This window comes from Vicugna pacos, chromosome 13 (assembly GCF_048564905.1).
Source record: "Vicugna pacos chromosome 13, VicPac4, whole genome shotgun sequence".
In the NCBI taxonomy this organism is placed as follows: Eukaryota; Metazoa; Chordata; class Mammalia; order Artiodactyla; family Camelidae; genus Vicugna; species Vicugna pacos.
Genome location: NC_132999.1, coordinates 61,516,035 through 61,535,030, shown reverse-complemented (window position 1 = coordinate 61,535,030; position 18,996 = coordinate 61,516,035). Strand labels below are relative to the sequence as shown.

Here is an 18,996-nt window from a genome sequence, read left to right as displayed (position 1 = left end):
GGGCTGTGTCCCACCCACCACAATGACCCACCTCAGCAGGAGAGTTAATAGCGGCCACGTTGTACCCATACTGGAAGGACGACCCAAAGGCAGCGATCAGCGTCGCCAAGGCAAGCACGGGTGTCAGCCTCTGTGGGAGGAGAGGTCATGGCGTGAGGTTGGGAAGCAGCCCGGGGTTCCAGGGGACTCCTGATTTACTCAGGTCTTGTGGAAAGACGGCCGAAATGGGGTCTGAAGATCCGAGGTCTTTCACTGGCTCCCTGTCTTGAAACTTACCCTCCACTCACCTTGGGGTGACAAAAGTGGGGGGAGCAGGTGACAAAAGGGGGAATGGGTGATGGTGCCCGGGGTGGGGGGAAGGCGGGTTCCAGGGCTGTTGCTGCACTGTATTTTCTAAAGGCAGGGGGTCCGCAAGTACGCACACCGCCACCTCACCCCCTCCACCCCTATCCCCGCAAGTCCCACCTAAATGTAGTACAGGACCAGCTTAGCTCGCCTCCTGAAGTGCTCTGGGTGTTCATTCATTCATTCACTCATTTGTTCAACGTACTGTGAGCCAGGCATTGTTCTATGTTCTAGGTACTAGGATATAGTGGAGAGTAAAACAGAGACCCCTCCCTCATAGCTGTTTCTATTGCTTGATTGATTTCTATTGATTAAACTTTCTCCTTTTCTGGGGGGTGGGTGTAGCCCAGTGGTAGAGTGCATGCTTAACACGTGCAAGGTCCTGAATTCAATCCCCAGGACCTCCATTTAAGGAAAAAAAAAATCTCTTCTAAGACTCTTCTCAGTAAATGATTAACTCTAAGTGCAATGGACGTCTTCATCCCCACTACGGGTGCAACTCTGACGTTCTGCTGTGATGGGTCTTGAGGTCTGAAGTCCTTATCAGGCTGTAGAATCTCTAAGCCTGGATCCCATAATTCACCTTCTGTTCTTTGGTTTCCTACTTATATTGAAGCCACAGGCACGTTCTATGGACCTGCAGCAATCAGGGCTCAGCCTTGGTGGAAATAGCAGAGATACTTTCACTGACCTTGCTGGTCCGAATGCCTTCAATCTTATGAAACAAAATTCTTATTAAGGAGGGAAAAGAAAAATTTAACATAAAATTGTCTCTGTCATTTGAGCCACTATCGCCCTCCCTTTTAGCGTGTGTGGGTGTCTGCATTAACCATTAACTAGATCCCCTTAGAAGACCCAGGAATGTCTACTTGCAAAAAAGAAAAAAAAAAAAAAGGAAGAATGGAAGGAAGGAAGAAAGCATTTCTTCCTGGCACTAACAAGACAAATGCTTAGGAGATAACATTCCTTTCTCAATCCTGTAAAGGGTCACAATTACCCACTGCTAGCCTTGTTAGACTGTGTAAACTGTCAATGTGTTACTTTGATGTAAATAAATAACCCTTTGTCTCAAAAATTTACAAACCTGTGCTTTGACTTCTAACAGGTGGAACAGTCCTCAGAGCCTTCCGAAAGACTGTCTCTCAGGTTATCATCCTCAGGATGGCTTGAATAAAAATTTCCACTTCTTTCTTAGATTGACCGCTGATTAATTTTTCATGGACAAAATTCACTAAACAAATGTTTATTGACAGCTGACTGTGACCTGGGTACCACGCTAAAGTCTGGTGAGCCAAGCGGCTGCTCTCGAGAGGATTGTGCTCCAATGGGAAAGATACTTTTTTTAACTACATAATAATTTTTAAAGTTTTTTAGAGTTCTTACTTTTTATTCAAGTGTAGTCAATATACAATGTTAGTTCCAGGTGTACAGCAAAGCGATTCAGTTATGCATATACTTTTTTTCAGATTCTTTTCCATTACTAATTACAAGAAATTGAATATAGTTCCCTGTGCTATACAGTAGGTCCTTGTTGTTTATCTATTTTATATATAGTGACGTGTATATGTTAATCCTAAACTCCTAATCTATCTCTCCCTTTCCCCCCGGGTAACCACAGTTTGTTTTCTAAACACTACATAATAATGTATTAAACTAAAACTGCAGTAAATTCTACGAAGAAAGTCCATAGACGTGGTTAAAAAGGGGAGTCAGGAAAGTGACTTAGAGAGAGGCTGGGGGTTTGGGTAGGGGGAGCGGCTGTGGCGGGGGTGAGGAGTGCCAGTTTTGAGGACTATTTAGGAAGGAAAATCAAAGGGTTTGAAACCCTGGGAGAACAATGAAAATCAAACCCACAATATGATACCACATCTCACTCCTTAGGATGGTTAAGACCAGGAAGACAGAGGCTAATACTAACTGATGAGGATGTGGTGAAAACGGAAACCCTCTCATCTTGCTGATGGGAATGGAAACGGGGCAGCCACCTTGGCAAAGTCTGGTGGTTCCTCAGGAAGTTAAACAGCGTAACCATGTGGCCCAGCAAGTCTACTCCTAGGCGTGTACACTAGAGGGTGAAAACATACGTTCGCACGACTTTGATCACAAATGCTTACAGCAGTATTATGTGTAACAGCCAAAACATGGGAACAACCCAAATGGCCATGCTGATAAACAAAACATGGGATGCCCGCACAATGGAATATTTTTCGGTCATGAAAAGGAACGAAGCACTGACACCTGCTACAAAGTGGATGAGCCTTGAGAACAGGCTGAGTGAACAAAGACCGTCTATTGTCTGGTCCCATCATCTGTGTGAAGTGCCCAGAACAGGCAGATCCACAGAGACAGACGATAAATCAACGATTGCCTAGGGTTGGGGGAGAAGGGAGGGGGATGGGGGAAATGCAGAGTGATGGCCAGTGGGCACGGGGCTTCTTTCCAGGGTGATAAAAATATTCTAAAATTGATCGTGGGAATGGTTAGACATGTCAGAGGATTGCTGAATTGTATACATAAGTGAATTGTATGGTCTGTGGGTTACATTCTCGATAAAGTAACTACATAAAAAAGGCATGGAAGAGAAAGCCAGGGCTCAAGCTTTCTTTTTCTTTCCTTTTTCAAAAAACTTTTTTTTGAAGAGTGATTTATTTATTCAGTTAGTTAGTTTTAGGTTTTTTTTAGGAGGGGAGGTAATTAGATTTATTTATTTATTTTTCTAATTTTATATGTATATATACATACATATATATATATATATATATATAAAATTGGAGTATAATCAGTTTACAATGTGTCCATTTCTGGTGTACGGCACAATACTTCAGTCATTTAGGAATGTATATATATTCATTTTCATATTCTTTTTCACCATGTTATAAGATATTGAACATGGTTCCCTGTGCTATACAGTATAAACTTGTTTATCCAGTTTATATATATTAGTTAGTACCTGCAAATCTCAAACTCCCAGTTTACCCCTTCCCATCCCCTTCCCCCTCTGGTAACCAAGTTTGCTTTCTATGTCTGTGAGTCTGCTTCTGTTTTGTAAATAAGTTTGTCTTTTTTTTTTTTCAGATTCCACATATAAGTGATACCAAATGGTATTTTTCTTTATCTTTCTGGCTTACTTTACTTAGAATAACATTCTTCAGGTCCATGCATGTTGCTGCAAATGGCATTATTTTATTCTTTTTATGGCTGAGTAGTATTCCATTGTATAAATATACCACAGCTGCTTTATCCAGTCATCTGTCGATGGACATTTAAGTTGTTTCCATGTCTTGGCTATTGTAAATAGTGCTGCTTTGAACATTGTGGAGCATGTGTCTTTTTGAATTAAGGTTCCCTCTGGATATATACCCAGGAGTGGGATTGCTGGGTCATATGATTGATTGATTGATTTTTAGGGGCCCTGGGGATGGAACCCGGGACCTCATGCATGCTAAGCATGTGCTTTGCCACTTGAACTATACCCTCTCCACCTTTTTATTTTTCCTTTTCTTTCCCTCCTTCCCTCCCTCTTCATTCCTCCCTTCCTTCCTTCCTCTCTTCCTTCCTCTCTCTCTCTTTCCTTCTTTCTTTCTTTCTCTCTTTCTTTTTTTTTTCCAGGAGGGGAAAAAAAGAGTTTGGTACTAGGCTGGATTAGGGCATGAGGGAGAGGAAGGGGCCAAAGATGATGTCCAGGTCTTTGGCCAGCTTGTTAAAATGATAAATGGCTCAGTGGCCTCAACACACAAATGAGAGGGGGCCCCTTCTGAGACCACAGGGGAGCAGTGGCTGTGAGCTGTGCTTTTGGGAGAAACCAGGAGCCACATCCCTCATGCCTACAGTCACCTGGCTTCCTGTTTTTCAAAAGGCTGAAAACATCATGAGACTTGAGTAAAATAACCACCTTCAGGGCTAGCCTTCTGATAGGGTGTGACTCAAGGATGCTGGGAAGACAGCCCCACCCAAACCATTTCTGTTAAGAATTTGTTTCCAATTTCCATTTCTACCACCAGAGAGACACTCTCGGTCTAAGACTTTTCCTGGCCAGGAATCTCCAATCAGAATGCAAATATCCCTGGAAAAGTGAGTTCCTATGAATCATGGACACTCTAAGTCACTTTATCACGGTATGGAATGAACCCAAAGCTTCACAAACAGACCCTGAGGTCTGAGTGCTGAGGGGAGAGAGGAGAGACAAATCGTAACACTTTAAAGCCCAAGGTGCCTCGTTGCTGTGGGGCTTTGGAGCAAGGGGTCAAATATTGCCTCTCCTGCTGCTAGCTGTGTGGCCTTAGGCCAGCTACTAAACATCTCTGTGCCTCCATTCCTTCATTTGTAAAATGGGGACAATGATTCTGCTTCTCACAGGATGAATGTGGGGAGTTCATACATGTGAAACACTTAGACGGCCGGCTTGCAGGACACGTGACAAGTGTTACCCACTACATCACAGGTTTGCTATTATTATTAACTATTAACAGTGAGGACCCAGAGGGGAAGTTACTTGCTCAGTGGCACTAAATTGGTTGGTGGCAGAAGCACTCCACAAAAAAACTGTCTTTTCACTTTCCGAAGCGTTTTGGCATTAAAAAAAAAAAAATCCCGTTTTATTTTTTTTTCTTTCAGGCCACGAGTCCTGTTTTCCTGGCAGAAAGTCACTGATGCACACCAAGTTCTTGTCTTTTCTCTTTACATATGAGGAACCCAAAGACCAGTGAGGCAGTGGTCACAAAGCCAACCCCTGGGGGACAGAGCCGGCCCCTGCCCACTAGCCTGAGCCCCTGGCAACCCAGCCTCTGTGGCCTGAGACAGCCCCTCCCCTTCTCTTCGTCTTCTAAATCCTTCCTGGGGTTCACTTCACATTTGCAGATTCTTACAGTCACTGTCGGAATAGCTCTGTTTTGATGTCTCCCAGGAGACTCAGAACCTATTTACCCAGAGGGGCAGGAACGCCCTCAGGCACCTGGGAAAGGGCAGCCTGCTCCCACCTGGCCCTGCGGGAGGCTTTCTTCCTCGGGGAATCTTGGGGGGCAAGTAGCTGGGATCAGCCCGTACCTTTTGCATATGACCGTTTAATCATCTCCTTTCAAAAAGTATTTTTTTCGGGGATCACCTCCTGAGGTGTTTCCATTCTGCAGCTGCACCTGCCGGCACAGCTGGGAGGTGCATTTCTCTTTGAAGAGGGGACACAGACCAGACCAGGGCCTCCCCTGCCCCCTGGAACTCCTACATTCTCATTACCTCACAGTTCCTTCTCAATAAAACAGAGGAGCTAACATTTGACCTAGCACTTTCTTGTTCTCATGAGGTCAAACAAGACAATCTCACGTGAAGTTACGCACTGACCCTGATCCCTACAGCAGCCCCTCTCACTGGCGAGAGTGCTGCTGGCATCCAGTGAGTAGCCACCAGGGATGCTGCTACACACCCCACAGGCCAGCACCTCCAGCAAAGATCCATTGGCCCCAAATGTCGGTAGTGCCCTGCTCTGAAGGATGATTTAAAAAAAAAGTGACAATACTTAATAGGAACCTGCTCTGCGCCAGGTAATTGACATACATTACCCCGCTTAACTGTTCGGGCAGCCCTCTGAGGCAGTATCATCATCATTCCCATTTTATAGATGAGAAAACTGAGGCACAGAGCAGTTAAATCACTTGCCCAAAGTGTGGGGAGGGTGGAGGGGCTAAATTAGGAGTTTGGGATTAACTTATATTCACCACCACACACAAAATAAACAAGGACCTACTGTAGAGCACTGGAACTATATTCAGTATCTTGTAATAACCTATAATGGAAAAAAACTGAAAAAGAATATATATATGTTAAAAAAATAATAACTTGCCCTAGTTCCCACAGCTAGAATAGGCTGGAGCAGGAATGAATCCCAGGTATTTCTACCTCTCAAATCTACTCTTAATCTATAAGCTACAGAGCATGCGTCCAACTTGCCTATGGCAAGGGTCTCATCTCCACGACTGAATAAATAATAATTTGCACAAATAGGTACCTCCCCCCATCAGCATAAGTGGATGCTGTTGTGATGAATAAAACGCAAATTTCTTAAGTGTTAATAAATTTATATTACCTCTCTGTCCTTATGCATTTTCCTCAATCAAGAGACTCTAAAAGTACAAGGGTAATTATATGGAGGGCAGGGTGGGTGAGGAGAGGTCAGGAAAAATCTTTTGTCTCTAAAAACATGGAGTCTCATTATCTAAGAGAGAGGAAATCTCTGTTCCAGATTTGTGTTAAATTCAAATCCTGCAACATCTTTTCTGAGTCTATCTTCTTTTCCTGCTGGCTTAGCCACTTTCCTATGGAAAAAGTTAGTTAAAATGCTCTGAAGGGGTGGTGGGCACAGGCAATGACGGAGCATGTGCTTAGCATGCACAAGGTCTTGGGTTCAATCCCCGCTGCTTCCATTAAAAATCTTTTTAATAAAACTAAAATGCTCTGAAGCCAAAATCAAAACAAATCAAAAAACATCTCACAAGCAACGTGTAAGGATTTTGTTGATGGTTTTACAATCCTTTCACCCCAAATTCTTACGGTTAAAGGAGGATGTGACAAATTAGACCTTTGTCTCATCCCTTCGGTTCCAGGTACTTTTAAGAGTTGTTCCAGGAGAATGATTCCCAAAGAACCTCTAAATCTACATGTCTCTAAATCTCTCCTCTCTCTCGTCCCTGTAAGAGACCAGCTGCTGGGTGAACTTGGCGGGGGTAGGTGCCCTCAACGGTCCTCTGTGCACAGAGCTCCCAAGAGCATCCCCTACAGTGCTGAACAGGCCCTGCGGCGGGGCTGCTCCCCGCTGCCTCCCTGGCCAGCACACTTACCCCGTCCCTCTTGACTGAATCCTGTTGCTCCATCTTTGCTCTGGAAGCGCAGACTGCTGCTTACTTCCCTTCAGCCAAAAGAGCAAATGCACTGAATGGCGAGAGAAGACATTCCGGCTGTACTTTGGCCAGGCCAGGTAACAGCCAATAGCATTTTTATAGGCAGTCTAAGGCGGAATAACCCTTTCGGGAACCCAGAGGTTTGCCTTGTTTTCACTTCTTCTTTCAAGCGAGATGTCTGGGGTCTAGCTCAGCAAGTGGGCACCCCCCAGGGACTGCAGGCACCGTGCCTTCCTGATTGGGACAGTCTGCGGCATTTCCTTACTGCGAAAGTCTCCACCAGTCAGGCTCGTGGCGAGTGACTGGAGGGGTTATTTCTGTCACAAACACATGGAAGGCAACAGGTGCCACCATCCCTACAACACACCAGGTAACAAGGGGGCAAGAGATGGGGTCATGAGAGGCTTCTCAGGAGTGGTCCTTGCCAGGAAGCCTGCAGCCAAGTCTCTCTACTGAAGAGTGGGCTTTGGCCCAAATTACCACGCAACACTTTCTCAGAAAGTCTCTTATTTTCCTTTTTAAGGAACTCAGGCTGGCTCTAAGACGCTGCTTTCTGTGTAATCATCACTATTGCAAAAGCAGTGAATATTTCAAATCCCTTTATCTGCAGGGCAAGGAAAGTGAGTCACAGCTGCTTGACTGGGTCCTTTACGCATGGCCAGGCCACCGCCGGCCCCCTGTGCTCAGCACGTGTCCCGCTGCCATGGGGCACACCAGCTCAAGTGGCCAAAATCCAGAGCAAAGTCCCACAAGGCCCATCGTCTTTCGTCTTTACAGGGCATGTTCCGTTTTATTTGCTGTGGCACAAAGCCAGTGAACATAGTCACAACTTTCCCTTGTTCACCTTCAAATATCAGTTAACTGGGGGCCCCCGTGTATCTGGCACTGGTCCGGGCATCAATGGCAAACTCAGGAGTTGTGAGCAGGTGACCGTGGGGAAGGCTGTGAGGAGGGTGACAGTGCAATGGCCCTCGTGTCTGTGTGTGTGTTGGGCGTCTTTACATCCCCAGTCTTGGGGCGGTGGGGGTGGGGGGCGGGGATGGACCACATCTTTTCTCTAACTTCTTCCTGTTCTTTTCCTTCTGTGTCCTGACACAGCGATTTCCAACTAAGATTTGGCAAGACCAGAGGTTTCCAGTTATTTCAAAGCGTTTTGAAAGATTTTCCAAAGAAAAGGCACTTCAGTGGGGGGAGGGGTGGTGAGAACCCACTACTGGGGAGTGGAAGGGAGGGCACAGGTGGCATAAACAAAAAGAAACGTCAAAAGTTTGCAGTCCTCAGTCACCGCCAGGCCCGGAGAAAATCAAGAGACCCGCCCTTGGCCCAGATCTCCCACTGCGCGCCCGGCGGCCTCCTGGAGGGTCGGGAGCCGCCGGCGGCCCAGGCCCGAGCCCGGGGGGCTGCGTGTCCGAGCAGCGGGGAGCCGCAGTACCTGGCTCCTGCCGGACCGGGATCTGGGCACAGCCTCGGCGTCACCAACGCCTCCGCGGCGGCAGGAGGGGAGCGCGAGCGGGAGAGAACGCGGGGCGACGCCGGGCCGCGGGGGCCTGGGCCGCGGGGCCGCTCCTTGGCCGCCCGCACGCCCGCCGGGGACCCCCCAGCCCCTGCCGCGGGCGCCTGGGTTGCCGGAGGGCCTGGAGCAGTCGGGAATGGGCCCAGATGCTTGGGGACTGCCCCTGCCCAGGTCCTTCGTGTCCCCTGCAGGGTCCTTCCCGGCCCCGGGACCGGGCACAGCAGCCTCTGGGCTTCGCGCCGCCATTAGGCCCGTCTGGGGGTCCTTCGCGCGCCCAGGGGTCTGGGGGCTCAGGACGGGGAGCGGCCCACTGGTGGGAGGCCGGGACTGTGCCTGCTGGGGGGGTCCTTCCGGACCTGGCCCTCGGCTGACCTGAGGTGTGTGGCCTGGGCTCACCCACTGCAAGCATTAAAAGAAAAGTTGGGGGTGAGGGGGAGAGATGATTAGGTTTATGTATTATTTTTCTAATGGAGAAGTGTACAAGAGCACTTTGGTGGATTGAACCCAGGACCTGGTGGGTGCTTAGCGTGAGCTCTGCTGCCGAGCTGTACCCTCCCCGCTGCAAGTACCTTTTCGGTTTTCTGAACTTTCCATGTTTATTACCCGAGGGAACTGAAAAACAGAGGTGGGGGCGGTTCTCATTCCCATCACTGGCCCTCGCCGCCCTGCCCTCCTCTCAGTCCTGTCTGGACTACAAAGGGGACCTGCCTATTGAAACCTGTTTTTGCCTTGGGTTTAAAATGACAAGAATAAACAGCACTGATTAACCCAAGGACATTCTGGCTAATTGCACATAGCAGGCCAAGGTGTGTCACAGGAACACGTACTGATGTTTCCAAGAAACTGGCCTGTGTTTGAAACTACCTCTGTTGAGAACCAAAGAATCCCTTTTCACGTAAAAGGAAAGTGGACAGACCCGGATCCCGCCAGGGCCTTCCTGACGGTCTCTCCCCCACCTTCCAGACAGTTTGATTCATTACAGGGAAATTATATTAGGATTTTACCATTTGATGGAGAACGGAACCGAAGCCCAGTTTCCCTCTTTCTCAGAGGGCGCTGGGTCAGGCTCCCTGGAACCTCTCACAGCGGAGAAGGTGCTTGCCAGGAAGCCCGGCTTGCCAAGGACTCTGACACGAGGACTTGGGTCCCAGATCTCAGTTCCGGAATCCTTATTATTAACATAAAATGTAAATAGGTAGGAACACAATTTTAGGAGACTTAGAATCTGAAAACAGTGGTTATTCTGGGATGAGAGATTAATGGATGATTTTAATTCTAACATGTATTTACATTTATATTTTCTGAATCTACTACTCTGTTAGATGGAGGATACAACAGGGTGGAAAAAAATAGCCTTGTCCCCATGCAGCTTAGACTCTAGTTGAGAAAACAGAATTTAGTCAGATTGATGAAATTATAACTGTAAAAGGACTCTAAAGAAGGAAGTCGGGGTGGGTGTTGGTCAGGGGAGGCTTCCCTAGAAAAGGTACCTTGACTATATATAAAATAGATAAACAAAACTGTGCTGTATATCGGAAACTGACACAACATTGTAACCTGATTATAACTCAAATCAAAATAAATAAAATAAAACAAAATAGATAAACAACAAATTTCTACTGTACAGCACAGGGAACTATATTCAGTATCTTGTGTACCACCTATGATGAAAAAGAATATGAAAGGGAATGTATGTATGTATGTGTATAACTAAAACACTGCTGTACACCAGAGGTGGATGCAATATTGTAAACTGACTATATCTCAGTTAAAAAAAAAGAAAGAGAAAGAAAAGTGAGCTTGAGCTGAGATGGGAAGGAGGGATGAGAAGAGTTTACCTAAGCAAATGGGGCTGGGGATGGGATGGTGGAGAGAGCCTTCTGGATAAGAAAAAGTACGTGCCAAGGCCCTGTGGTAGGAGAGAAATTGCAAGGTCAGTGCAGCTGAAGATCACAAAGCAGGGAGGAAGAGGAGACAGAGGAAGAGGCTGGGGAGGTGGGCAGGGCCAGACTCCATTTAGCACTTGTAGACCATGTTAAAGAGCTTGATTTTTGTTCTAGGAGCAGAGAGAAGGCATTGAGAGTCTTGGAGGGTGCTCAGATTCGTGTTTCTAAAAGTTCCCTGTGGCTGCCTAGAGGAGAACTGATGAGGGGACAAGAACCCAGCAGAATTGCGGAAGAGGAGAGGGAGCAGGAATTCTTTGTTGTAGAGAAGGTGAAAGATGATGGTGACTTGGACCAGCGTGCTGGAAGAGATTAGAGAAGTAAATGCATTTGAGAGATATTTAGGATGTAAAATTGACAAAGCTTGGTGATTGACACCAAGGGGAATTAAGAGGTTTTTTTATTACTGCTGTAAAAAAAAACAAAAAATAAAGATGATCTTTCTGAAAATGAAGCATTCCCAAATTAAAAAAAAAATGTATATAGGAAAATTTAACCAGAATGTAAGATGTTGAGTTAGCATCACAAAGCAGGTGGGCAAATCAGATCCCCGGGCTGTTCTGAGACCAAGCAAGGATACCAGGACTTCAAGTCACTGCTGGCTCATTTCTGTTAGGAATGATCTTGAATTTTAAAGTTTTGTCCCGAGCCTCTATTGTACAGACTGCTATGGCTCCCCCAACCCATCCCAAATCCATTTGCCCAGTCCTTCTTCAATAGTAATAGAACTGGAGGCAGGACCTGAGGCTGGAAACCTGTGTTTCCCCATCACCCTTGCAGCTCGCATAGACACATATGAATTCTCTCTAATGGAACGTTGAGAAGGTGTCATGCGCTTGGCTTCTAAGAACCAAGCTCTCTTCCTTGTCCCTTTTGCCATCCTGATGCCCCGAGTGTGGATACCACCAGCTTGGACCATGTCACTGAGGCTACACAGGACAGAGCAACAAGATAGAAGGAGCCTGGGCGCCTTGCCCTGTGGAGTGCCATTCCAGCCCAGACCTCTGTCTGGACTTCCCAAGGGAGGAAAAAAAAAACCAAAAACACTCCTCTTTTTCATTTTCTGTCCCTTGCAGCCAAACCTAATTCTTACTGATGTAACCATGAAATATTTGCCTGAAAGTCTGTTAGGACAGAAAACCGGAAGGGACTCTCACCCTTGAAGAAGTTGTGAAGACATTTTCATATAAATGCACTTGTTTGTTTTAATTGACTACAGCCTAAATCAGATTTTAAGTTGTGATTTTAAGCTCTCTCCTGGAAGCCAATGGCCTAAGGACCCTCATTTTAAGGGGGGAAGCAAGAACCCCCAGACTGCTGGGTGCACGTGTTAGTGGAGAGTGACCCAGGCTGCTGTTTCCACCAAGACTGCATTTGATTTCGTTTGTGCTCAGATTTAAAAATTGCATGGGATTCGAATGGTCTGCCCCAACCCTGTTGTCCCCTTAAGCCCTGTTATTTTCTAAGTGTCACGTGACAGAACGTGGGGTCCTCTAGGATCATGTGTATTGCACTATAGCAGGGGTGTCTGCACAAAACGAGGCTGCAGCGAGGGTGCAGTGTGTGCGCAGATTGCTTGGTTGGAGGGAGGGGCAGGAAGGCAGGAATCAGCTCCGGGTCATCTCCCTTCCGGGCTCAGATGAGGAAGGCGTAATTAACAGATCTCAGCATGCATCCAGCTCTCTGCGCAGGCAACGTCCCTGGTGCGAGGGTCCAGTAGGTTGACATAAGACTCCCAAGGCCAGTGGGGCCAACCACACCTCACCAGGGCCTGCCTGGGTTCTGGCCATCGGAACCCAACTCTGCTACGTGGGTGGGAAGAGGGAGAACACATGCCTGATCTGAACTAAATTTCTTGCTCCACAGGCCAGTTCCAGACTCTGCCATCCATCATTGAATCAGGCCCAAGATTTTATCAGATGCCCCCAAGGCAGAAAGGCTGCGGATCTTGCTGACACACCTGGTGAGTAAATGTTGGAGAAGTTACAAGATTCCTAAGTTTTCTTTCCAAGAACAGAATTTGACCTCACCTGTCAGAGTGCTTATGCACAAAAGGGAGTGACCCTTGGGTGTCAGGAACAGAATGCGTGAAAGCCAGGGAGTCACTAGGTTCCTCGGGGACCCGAGTGGCTTGTGATGGTTACACATTACCCTGGGTGGACAACCTTGTTTTCCCCAAACTGATTAAAAAAAAATACAACAGAATTGACCATTTTTAGGTGTCTTCTTCAGTAGTGCTAAGTATATTCATTGTTGTACAACCAATCCCTGGAACTTTCTTATCTTGCCAAACTAAGGCTCTATATCCATCAAACAACTCCCCCCAGCTCTGGCAGCCCCCCAAGTTACTATGAACCTGACTATTTATTTGTTTCGTGTAAGTAGGATCATAGAGTATTTGTCTTTATTTTTTAATCTTAAAAAAACTATTGTCTGTCAGGCATTTTATTTTTTTGTCCAACTATTTTATTTTTATTTTTAAATATTAATTTTTTAATTTGGGGGGAGGTAATTGTAATTAGTTTTACTTATTTATTTAATGGCGGTACTGGGGATTGAACCCAGGACCTCCTGCATGCTAAGCACACACTCTCCAAGTATTTGTCTTTTTGATTGTCTTATCATAATGTCCTCCAGGTTCATCCATGCCGTGGGCAAGGATGGGGAGAAACTGGAACTGTTGTCCGTGGCTGGTGGGAATGTAAAATAAGGCAGCTGCTGTGGAAAACATGTTGGTGGTTCCTCAAGAAGTTAAACCTAGAATTACCATATGATTCAGCAATTCTACTCCTAGAGATACTTTAATTCCAAAAGATTTAAAAAAAAATACGCAAGCAAATACATGTATATGCATATTCATTGCAACACTATCCCAATAGCCAGAAGAGGGAAACAGCCTGCACGTCCACCTGTGGATGCTTGGATAAACAAATTGTGACGTAGACACACAACAGAGTACGCCGCTGTGAAAAGAAATGAAGTCCTGATAGAAGCTCCTAAGCCTGGAAACCTCATGCTAAGAGAATGATGCCGGCACAGAAAGGTCACATATTATGTGATTCTATTTCTATAAGAAATCCGGAAAAGGTATAGCCCATCGAAACAGAAAGCAGATTGGCTTTTGCCAGGGGCTGGGGGGAAAAAGGGAGTGAGGAGTGACTGCTTCACGGCTATGAGTTTTTCTTTGGGGGTGATGAAAATGTTTCAGAACCAGATGGAGTGGTAATTATACAACAGTTTGAATGTGCTAAACGCCCCAGAATTGTATACTTTAAAAAGGTTAATTTGGGGGAACCCAAGGGAGGGCAAAGAAAACAAAACATGTATAATCCTAGTGGCTTTTGCTCTCATCCAGGTCTGGGTTCCCTAAGTCTAATCTGCACACAACTGAGGGCACGGGAAATAAGAATTTTAGGCAGTATGCAGGAAGATTAAAATTTTCTAATGGCTTTGTATTTATTTCAATAAGTATAAAAACATAACTGGCAAATCAAAATCATGATTTCACTTACATGTTTTCTTAAGGATGAGCCCACACTAAATATTCATGTAAAAAAGTGACTTCATTTAAAGAAAAAAGATTTTTAAAAAAGGTTAATTTTATGTCATGTGAATTTCTCCTTATAAAAGAAAGGGAAAAAATGCTGAAATACTCTGTAATGGTGTCCCACTGCCCATCTCTTCCCAACTCGGTGGTTAGTGACCTCACGTTAATAGTGTTAAAAGGCAATTTTCCAAAAAAGGTAAAAATTATGACTTTTTTCCCTCCAGGTTTGTTGAGTAGAGTTGACATGCGGCACTGTTTGAGTTTAAGGGGTACAATATCATGATTTGACTTATGTCATGTAATGATCACCGCAGGAAGGTCAGTGATCATCCATCATCTCATATAGACACAAAAGAAAAGAAAAAAATTTTTCCCTTGTGACAAGAACTCTTAGGATCAACTCTCTTAAGAATTTTCATATGTAACATTCAGCAGTGTTAATTATCTGTATCACGTTGTACGTTACATCCCTAAACCTTATTTCTCTCGTAAGTCTGTACCTTTTGATCACCTTCATCCAATTTGCCCTCCCCCACCTCACCCCTGCCTCTGGCAACCACTATGCTGATCTCTTTTCCTATGAATTTGTTTGTTTGTTGTTCTTGAAGTATAATTGACCTACCAGACTCTGTTAGTTCCTGGTGTGCAACAGAGTGATTCAATATTTCTATACGTTTCAAAGTGATCACCACGAGAAATCTAGTTATGATCTGCCCCCATACAGAGATGTCACATAGTTATTGGCTATATTCCCCACACTGTACATTTCATACCTGTGACTCATTTATTTTGTAACTGGAAGTTTCTACCTCTTAAACTCCCTCACCTACTTCTCATCCTCCCACCCTCCTCCCCTCTGGCAACTACCTGTTTGTTCTGTGTGTCTGAGGCTCTGATTCTCTTTTGGTATGGGTGTTCACTTGTCTTGTCTTTTAGATTCCACATATAAGTTTCATCCATGTTGTGGCAAATGGCAAGATTTCATTCTTTTTTGTGGCTCAGTAGTATTCCATTGTGTGTGTGTGTGTGTCTGCGCGTGTGTGTATACCACATCTTGTTTATCTATTCATGTATCAGCGGACAGCTGGGTTGCTTCCATATCTTGGTTACTGTAAATAATGCTGCAGTGAACATAGGGGTGTATATATCTTTTCAAATTAGGGCTTTCATTTTCTTTGGCTAAATACCCAGAAGTGGACTTGCTGGATGATATGGTAGTGCTATTTTTAATTTTTTAAGGAACTTCCATATTGTTTTCCATAATGGTTGCACCAATTGACATTCACACCAATAGTGTACAGGGTTCCCTTTTCTCCACATCCTCACCATTGCTTGTTATTTGTTGTCTTTTTGATAGCAGCCATTCTGACACGTGTGAAGTGATATCTCATTGTGGTTTTGATTTTCATTTCCCTGAGGGTTTATAATGTTGAGTATCTTTTCATGTGCCTGTTGGCCATCTGTATGTCTTTATAAAAATGTCTGTTTGGGTCCTCTGCCCATTTTTTAATCAGGTTGTTTTGTTTTGTTTTGTTTTAATGTTGAATTCTGTGAGTCCTAGCGTCAGTTACCTACAACCTGCAGAATTGTAAGCTCAAAGGTTTACAAGGGCAGAGCCCTGTGGTGTCAGGAAGTTAAGTTATGTTGTGAACAGTGCATCCATTGAAGCGGATGCTTTTCCCTGCAGTGATCTGAAATCACCCTCGGTGGGAGCATCAGCGGTGCCAGCAAAGGCTAGAAATCAATGCCTCCCCTCCCAGCCCAGCCTGTCGTTGAACATTTATAGCACCCCACGGAACCGAGCACTACACGAGGCCCCAGGACCGGACAGCACAGCGTGCCTTTCCAACCTGGGATCCCAGGGGCTCGTTAATGGAAGTCGGCAGCCCAGCGGGTGCTGCCCGGCCCCTCGAGTTCCCCTCAAAGCCAAACACGCAAGCATCAGCCCACACTCTTGAAGCCCCTGGAACCAGAGTTCCTCCAGGCCTCGCAGGTCTGCGGACCGGCAGCAGCCGCCTCACCTGGGAGCTTGTGAGAGATGCAGATTCTTGGACTCCACCCCAGACCCACTCAATCAGAACCTGTGTTTTAACCAGAACCCCCGGTGGTTCTGGCTCTCATGAAATCAGCGCACTGCTCTGTGCTTTTCCCGAATGTGGTGTCAACGATTTGTCCCGAGACACCCAGCTCCGAGGTGTCCGGGACCCGGGCCCGGGACCTGGGCCCGGCCAGGGCGGACTTACCCCCAGGCTCGACACGGCGCCCCCCGTGCTTCCATCGTCACTCATCTGGGTGCTGCTTGGCTGACTTCAGACGGCACTCAGCTCCTGCCCTCCGCTGGCTCTGGACTCTCCCGTCTGCTTTTCCTCCCAAGATGGTGGGGCAGAGACAGGGCAGAGACAAACGCTGGCTGCTGGTTTTTGAGAGGCTCTCCCAGGTGCAGGAGGCCCAGGCAAATCCAGGGACTGGCTGTGTGCCGGGGAGAAGAAAGGCTACCGAGAGTCTTAGAGGGGAGGAGGGCCTGCTCCCATCCCCGACCTAATGGTCGTGAGAAATTCCCCAAACACTTGTTAAATAGGGGCTGCCCAGGGAGAGGCAGTGTGAGATTTTCTCTTCCGGGGGCCATGCGGAGCCGGGCCTGGGGCGCTGGAAGCAGAGGGGCGGAACCAGCTGTGGGGGTGGGGCGGGGGTGGGGCGGGAGCAGGGACTTCTGAGTGGCCCTTGGGTTACACAAGAAAGACTCACTGATGCTAACGATAGCGGGGGCTCGTAGAGCTTGGCCCTGGCTCAGTCACGGTGCTGAGCGCTGGGTCTCATCTCAGTCTCAGTGTTATTTCTGTCTGAGGTGAAACGGAGACTAAGAGAGGTCACAATTTTTTTGCCCAGAGTGACACAGTTCAGAAAGGCAGAGTCATCATTGACTCAGTTTCTTTCCTTCCGGAGATTCATCATTCACATACCTGGTTGTTGGGCTCACCTGTCTCTTCTGACCCCTTTCCTTGGACCATGGCTTGTCTGCCAAGACGCAGCTGAGTGAAGACATGAGTGCCCTCATCAGCATCACTTTACGACTCCCAGGAGACTGGTCCAGGGAGATGCAAAGTGCACGTATCAGCTGGGAAAAAAAAGCACAACATTAAGAGCTGTGGGTTGAGGTCTATTCAGGGTCTTACTGGAGCCTAGGAGACAGCCTCTCAGATAGCTGAGAAACTGCCCTGAAGAGGTATTAGAAGAGCCAGGATGTATATGAAAGTTTTTGGCTGGGAAATGCATGTAGTCAAGCATACATCTTGGTAAAAGATTACTGCTAATCACACAAAAAAAGCCGATCTCTCCAGTTAGTGATTTTAGTGCTTTGCTGTGTATGAGAAGGTGCAAGAATCTAGGGTCATCAAAATTCTTCCTTAGATATACATCTGGACTGTCTAGGGGCCCATGTACCCAAAACACAGGATGTTTCATCCTGAATTCCTTTCAGGGTGTATTATAGTTCAGGGGCTAATAACTTGATCTTTGTAGGACTGGAATCGTGGGCAGCATTTTTTTTTTGTTTCCACAAGTAACTTCTAGTTCTCTCCAAGAACTTCCAAGACACACTCAATGATATTTTTTTTGGATCTGTCTTCTAAAGCAAAGGAAACAAAAGCAAAAATAAACAAATGGGAACTAATTCAACTTAAAAGCTTTTGCACAGCAAAAGAAACCTTTGACAAAACAAAAAGATGACCCACTGAAGGGGGTTGCAAATGATATGACCAATAAGAGGTTAATATGCAACATACATAAACAGCTCATACAACTCAACATCAAAAAAATCAGACAACCTGATTCAAAAATGGGCAGAAGTCCTGAATAGACATTTTCCCAAAGAGGACATGCAGATGGCCAACAGGCACACGGAGAGTTGTTCAATATCACTAATCATTAGGAAAATGCAAATCAAAATCCACAATGAGAGATGTCACCTCACACCCGTCAGAATGGCTGTCATCAAAAAGACCACAAATAACAAATGTTGGTGAGGATGTGGAGAAAAGGGAACCCTTGTACACTGTTGGTGGAAATGTAAATTGGTGCAGCCACTATGGAAAACAGTACAGAGGGTTCTCAAAAAACTAAAAATAGAACTACCCTATGACCCAGCAATTCTACTCCTGGGTATATATCCGAAAAAAAAAGAAACATACTAATTAGAAAAGATACATGCGTCCCAATGTTCATAGCAGTATTATTTACAATTGCCAAGGCATGGAAGCAACCTAAGTGTTCATCAACAGATGACTGGATAAAGAAGATGTGATACACACACACACACACACACGCAAGCCCCACACACAATGGAATACTACTCAGCTACGAAAAAGAATGAAAATTTGCCATTTGTAGCAACATAGATGGACCTAAAGGTATTATGCTTAGTGAAATAAGTCAGACAGAGAAAGACAAATACTGTATTGTATCTCTTATATGTGGAATCTAAAAAAATACAACAAACTAGTAAATAGAACAAAAAAGAAGCAGACTCAGAGATACAGAGAACAAACTAGCGGTTACCAATGGGAAGAGGGGAGGGGAGAGGGGTAATATAGGGGGAGGGGACTAAGAGTTACAAACAATTATGCATAAAGTAAGCTACAAGGATATGTTGTACAGCACAGGGGATGCAGCCAATATTTTATTATAACTATACATAGAGTATAACCTTAAAAAATTGTGAATCACAATTTTGTGCACCTGTAACTTATATATCAACTATATTTC

At 45.7% G+C, this 18,996-nt stretch overlaps 1 protein-coding gene and 1 long non-coding RNA gene across 7 annotated transcripts in view; one reads left to right on the top strand and one right to left on the bottom strand.

Annotated features, from left to right (window-relative positions):
- Positions 1-18,996, bottom strand: part of LOC102545071 (solute carrier family 2, facilitated glucose transporter member 5) — a 32,066-nt gene that overhangs the window by 11,763 nt on the left and 1,307 nt on the right. For 2 of the 6 annotated variants that reach the window (XM_072975454.1, XM_072975459.1), the window contains exons 2-4: positions 16,479-17,350; positions 12,525-12,648; positions 32-130 (exon numbers count right to left, since the gene is read on the bottom strand). In XM_072975454.1, the coding sequence (XP_072831555.1) occupies positions 32-130; positions 12,525-12,575 (150 nt within the window). In that variant the 5' untranslated portion in view covers positions 12,576-12,648; positions 16,479-17,350. Of the gene's footprint in view, positions 1-31; positions 131-7,172; positions 7,264-8,664; positions 8,744-12,524; positions 12,649-16,478; positions 17,351-18,996 lie in introns of those variants that run through there. The other 4 variants (XM_072975456.1, XM_072975455.1, XM_072975458.1 and 1 more) reach the window with 4 other exon arrangements.
- On the top strand, positions 12,555-16,468 carry LOC140700813 (uncharacterized). The gene is made up of 3 exons (XR_012079528.1): positions 12,555-12,651; positions 13,326-13,419; positions 13,568-16,468. It is a non-coding gene; the product is annotated as an uncharacterized lncRNA (long non-coding RNA).